The sequence below is a fragment of the Mesoplodon densirostris genome, chromosome 15 (genome assembly GCF_025265405.1).
Source record: "Mesoplodon densirostris isolate mMesDen1 chromosome 15, mMesDen1 primary haplotype, whole genome shotgun sequence".
Classification (NCBI taxonomy): domain Eukaryota; kingdom Metazoa; phylum Chordata; class Mammalia; order Artiodactyla; family Ziphiidae; genus Mesoplodon; species Mesoplodon densirostris.
This window is the reverse complement of record NC_082675.1, coordinates 38,469,881-38,475,345: the sequence shown is the minus strand read 5'-3', so window position 1 is coordinate 38,475,345 and position 5,465 is coordinate 38,469,881. Positions and strand designations below refer to the sequence as shown.

At 37.7% G+C, this 5,465-nt stretch overlaps 1 protein-coding gene across 1 annotated transcript; it reads left to right on the top strand.

Moving 5' to 3' along the window:
• Positions 1 to 3,472: 3,472 nt before the first annotated feature.
• LOC132503229 (proteolipid protein 2-like) lies at positions 3,473 to 3,883 on the top strand. The gene has a single exon (XM_060119644.1). It carries the CDS (start codon positions 3,473 to 3,475, stop codon positions 3,881 to 3,883), a length of 411 nt encoding a protein of 136 aa, XP_059975627.1.
• Positions 3,884 to 5,465: the final 1,582 nt, after the last annotated feature.

The following is a 5,465-nucleotide window of genomic DNA, read 5'->3' as shown; positions in this document are numbered from 1 at the left end:
CAGAAAAAACGTCCAAACTTGAATTTTTAAAAAGCCTATCAAGCCAAGAATAGAAAAAAAAAAATCCCCGTTTTAATAGAGGGCACCTGTAACTAACATAATGGTGAAAGACTGAATGTTCCCGTATAATAGGTAAAAGGGAAGGATGTCCACCCTTATTGCTTCTATCTGATACTGTTCTGGAGGGTGAAGCCAGTGCAGTAAGACAAGATAAATAAATAAAGTAAATGTAGATTGAAAAGAAAGAAAGAAATCTGTCTCTATTGGCTATCAACAGACAGAATATCCCAAAGAATGTATAAAACAGCTACTGGGACTAATAAGTGAATTTAAGAAAGTCATAGGATTCAAAGTCAATGTACAAACATTCATTGTGCTTCTATAAAGTAACATAAACTATTAGAAATTGAAAATTGAAAAGAGTACTATTTAGAATAGTGTAAAAATATGATATGTTTTGGTATATAATATATATGTTAAAAATTATAAGCTATTGATGTAAGAAATAAAAGATCCAAATAAATGGAAAGCATATTGTATTTATGGATTGGAAGGCTTAATATTTTTAGAATGTCAATTCTCCCCACACTGATCTACAGATTTAATGTAATCCCATCGTAATCTCAGTAGTGTATTTTGTAGAAATTAGCAAGCTGATTTTAAAATTTATATGGATAAACAAAGGCTGTACAATAGCCAAAACAAATTTGACATAGGAGAAAATGTATATGACTTGATTTATACTTATTATAAGGCTACAGTTATCAGGAGAGTGTAGTGTTGGTAAATATAAACATATAGATCAATTGAATAGAACAGAGAGTCCAGAAGTAGATTCATACAAAATTGGTCAATTGATGGATTTTTGACAAAGTTGTCAAAGAAATTCAATGGTGAAGGGATAACTTTTCAGCATCTGGTTATCAAACAATTTGACATCCATATGCAAAGCTAAAAAAGAACTATCTTTCTGCTGTTGCTTTATAATAGTATAATTTTATTTTGGTCCATTAACATACTTTGTATGATTTTAATTTATTTAAATTTGTCAAGGTTTGTTTTTGCTTCATGTATTTTATTTAAAGCCTTGTTATTAAATGCATACTCATTTAAGATTGTTATGTCTTCTGGTAAAGTGACCATTTTATAAATCTGTAATGTCCTTTTTTTATCCTAAATAACATTCCTTGTTCTGAAGTCTACTTTGTCTGATACTAAAATAGCCACTCCAGCTTCCTTTTAATTATTGTTTCTGTGGAATATTTTTTTCCATACTCTTACTTTTAATCTATCTAAGTCTTTATGTTTAAACTGAGTTTCTTGAGACCAGCATGTAGATTTTTAATAATTTTAATATGACTACTTCAATCTTTTAATTGGTATATTTAGACCATTTACATTTAATGTAATTATTGGTGTGGTTAGATCTAGGTCTATTATTTTGCTATGTGGTTTTTGTTCTGTTTGCTCTTTTGTTTCCCTATTCCCCATTTCCTGTCTTCTTTTGGATAGTTTGAATAGTTTTAGTATTCCACTCTATTTTATCTACTGCTTTTTTGGTGTTGTCTTTCTCTCTCTCCTCCCTCCCTCCCTCCCTCCCTCCATCCATCCCTCCCTCCCTCTCCCTTTCTCTTTCTAGTTTTTCTGGGGAAGAATTTCTCAAACTCAGTACAATTTCTATTTTGGACCAAATAATTATTTGTGCTGGACAGCTGTCCCATGCATTGTAGGATGTTTAAAAGCATTTCGGATCTCTACCCACCAGATGCCAGTTGCACCTCTTCCCCAATTATGGCAGTCAAAATTGTCTTTAGACATTGCCAGTTGTCTCCTGGTGGGCAAAATCAGCCCAAGTTGAGAACTACTGCTCTAAATAATTCAACAGAAATACTTAACATTTCAGAGTATAGTTAGAGTAATGTTTTACTATTTAATATTTAGAAGCTTTACAATCATATAAGTCTCTTAACCTCCTCCCTTTATATTATACTTGTCATATGTATTAATTCAACATGCATTAAAAAAAACCCAGTTTTCTATATTTACTCAGATTTTACTGTTTTTGTTCTTCTTTGATTCCTGAAGTTCCAGGTTTCATCTGGTATTATTTCCCCTCAGTCTGAAGAACTTGCTTTAGCATTTCTTTTAGTTGGCTGTATGGTCTCTTAGTTTACCTTCATCTGAGAATATCTTTATTTCTCTTTCACTCCTAGAGGATATTTTCATTGGATTTAGAATGCTTGGTCGAAAGTTTTTTCCTATCATTTTGAAGATGTTCTACTGTCTTCTGGCTTCCATGGGTTCCAATGAGAAGTCCATCTTTTTATTTTTTAACATCTTTATTGGAGTATAATTGCTTTACAACATTGTGTTAGTTTCTGCTGTATAACAAAGTGAATCAGCTATATGTATACATATATTCCCATATCTCCTCCCTCTTGCGTCTCCCTCCCACCCTCCCTATCCCACCCTTCTAGGTGGTCACAAAGCACCAAGCTGGTCTCCCTGTGCTATGCGGCTGGAGAAGTCCATCATTATTAACATCTTTGTTCTCCTATATATGTTGTGTCATTTTTCCTTAGCTGCTTTTAAGATTTTTTCTTTACATTTAGTTTTCAGTAGTTTGATTACAATGTGTCTGGGTGTGGTTTTCTTTGAGTCTATTCTGTTTTATGTTCTGTGAATTTCTTGAATCTGCAAGTTAATGTCTTTCACCAATTTTGGGAAGTTTTCAGCCATTGCTTCCTCAAATATATTTTTCTGCACCAATTTTCTTTATAGGACTCAATTGTTACAAACGTTAGACTTCTGATATAGTCCCATGGCTCCTTCAAGTTCTATTCAGTTTTTCTAATCTTTTTTCTCTTTGCTTTTCAGATTGGAGAATTTCTGTTAATCTGTCTTCAAGTTCACTGACTCTTCCCCATGTCATCTTCATTCTGCTATTGAGTTCATTAGTAAATTTTAAATTTCAGAGAATGTATATTTTCATACTATTTTGTTCATTTTTTATAATTTATTTTCTTTGCTAAGACCTCCTATCTTTCCATTCATTTTATTTCATGTGTGTTTCCCTTTGCTTCTTGGAGCTTATTATAGTATCTGCTTTAAAGTCTTTCTCTTATAATTTCAGCATATGTGTCACCTTGGGGTTGGCATCTGTTGATTTTTCTTTTCCTTTGAGAATTGGTCACATTTTCCTGGCCCTTTGCTTATCAAGTAATTTTGGATTATATGCTGGACTTTTTGAATATTAAATTGTGTAGATACGGATCCTGTTAAAATTCTCTAAAGGATGTTATTCATTATTATTATCATTATTATCATTATTACTGTTTTAGCAGGGGATAGAAGCAGTTAGCTTCAACCTACAAATTTTTAAAATCACTTTGATCCGGAAAGACAGCTGGGTGTGCACCAGCCTCGAACCTGCAAGCAGATCCTCCCTGCCCCCAGGGACTCCAGCCCCACCATGGCAGATTCCCAGCACACATCTGCCCCCCACTGCTGGACCACCTGCACCAACTTCTTGTGCACCCTAAAGGGAAGTCTCCTGTTTGCTGAGATTATATTGTGCCTGGTGATTCTGGCCCTCTTCAGTGCTTCAACAGCAGGATATTCCTCTCTGTCTGTGATTGAATTGATCTTTGCTTCTATCTTCTTTGTCATCTACATGTGTGACCTGCACACCAAGATACAATTCATTCACTGGCCTTGGAGTGATTTCTTCCAAGCCCTCATAGCGGCCATCCTCTACCTGATCACATCCACTGTTGTCCTTCTTGAGAGAGGAAACCGCTCTGGGATCATTGCAGGGGCACTGGGCCTAATTGCTACAGGCCTCTTTGGCTATGATGCCTCTGTCACTTTCCTCTTGAGATAATAAAGACATACAGCAGCACCTACTGACCCTGCTGATACCCTGGCCCTGTGTCAGTGTACTCCCTTCATTTCTCTCTGTAACCTGCAAATAACTCCTCCATCGAATTAACTCCTCCCCCCGTCCCTACAGCACTCCCAGCCAACTCCCAGCCCTGTATTGAAGTAAAAGTGCTGCTATTCAGAGAATTTATCTTCCAGCCTGCCAATCACCTCTCCAGAGTGTGCCTAGGTCCCCTTCCTTTATGCAATATAAAAAAGAGACGCCAGTTCTGTCTGGTCTATTCCCCCACCTAAGCCACAAAATGAGGGAGGAGGGTACCTCAGATTTCAGACTCCAGGCCCCAGGTTGTGACTCGCTCCAAATAACCTCTTCGGTGCGGGGGGTGTTTCTATGGAGGAATACATAAATAATAAATGGATTGTTAGAACAGCAACCAAAAAATCCCTTTCTGTGGACAGTGGTTCCAATCTCAGTTCAGTTTCCTAACCTTGCTGATGCTGCTTTGGGTCTCTTCAACCACATACATCTCTAAGAGGTTAGTCTGAGACCTGGTTTGTGGTTTAAATAGTAATTCAATTCTCAAAGTTTTGCTAGGCTGCTTTGGGTCTGTCCCATGCATATGCAGCTCAAGGGTAAGTTAGGGACCTGTCTAGTTTCTTACACAATTTTGAGATATCCTCTTCTCCAACTCACTTCTTGCCAAGATTCCTCCTACACTCTCTGCCCCACAGAGGCCCTCTTTCCCAGTTCTTCTGTGCAAAAAGGCAAGGTTTCTTTTAGAGTTTTAGAGTCCTTGTATTACTGCTGGCAAACAGTCCTGCACTTGGGGCAAAGCCACAGGAGAAAAGAGGGGAAAAAATAGAAAACTCATTCTCAAATGAATTGCTCCTTCAAGTTTTGACTCCAGTCCACAATCCACCTGATTTCATTTACTTTTGAGAGTCCTTAGATTTTTGTGTTATTTTTTAAAATTTTATTTATTTATTTATTTATGGCTGTGTTGGGTCTTCGTTTCTGTGCGAGGGCTTTCTCTAGTTGCGGCAAGTGGGCGCCACTCTTCTTCGTGGTGCGCGGGCCTCTCACTATCGCGGCCTCTCTTGTTGCGGAGCACAGGCTCCAGACGCGCAGGCTCAGTAATTGTGGCTCACGGGCCTAGTTGCTCCGCGGCATGTGGGACCTTCCCAGACCAGAGCTCGAACCCGTGTCCCCTGCATTGGCAGGCAGATTCTCAACCACTGCGCCACTAGGGAAGCCCGATTTTTGTGTATTTTGTCCATAGTTTTCACTGTAATCAGCAGGAGAGATGCGCCATAGTGGATGTACTCTAACTTGGTCGGAAGTGGAAGTCACATTCTGATATTAGATGTAAGAAAAAAGTTTTTAAGGATGTTTGTAAAGATATGTAAAATGAATATAAGGAAGAGTAAGGTCTTGGTGATCACATGGTCCAATGGAACTCCCTCAGTAGTTGCCTAGAATAGAAGGGGGTAAGAGTGCTAAGTATAGACAACACCAATCAAGTGTATTCTTAAAATAACACACGAAGTCAGAACTCAGGCATTCTAGTTATGCCGAGATGTCT

What these genes read in the sequence shown, in the direction of transcription:
- LOC132503229 (XM_060119644.1), top strand. Translation starts at nt 3,473, where the DNA reads ATGGCAGATTCCCAGCACACATCTGCCCCCCACTGCTGGACCACCTGC.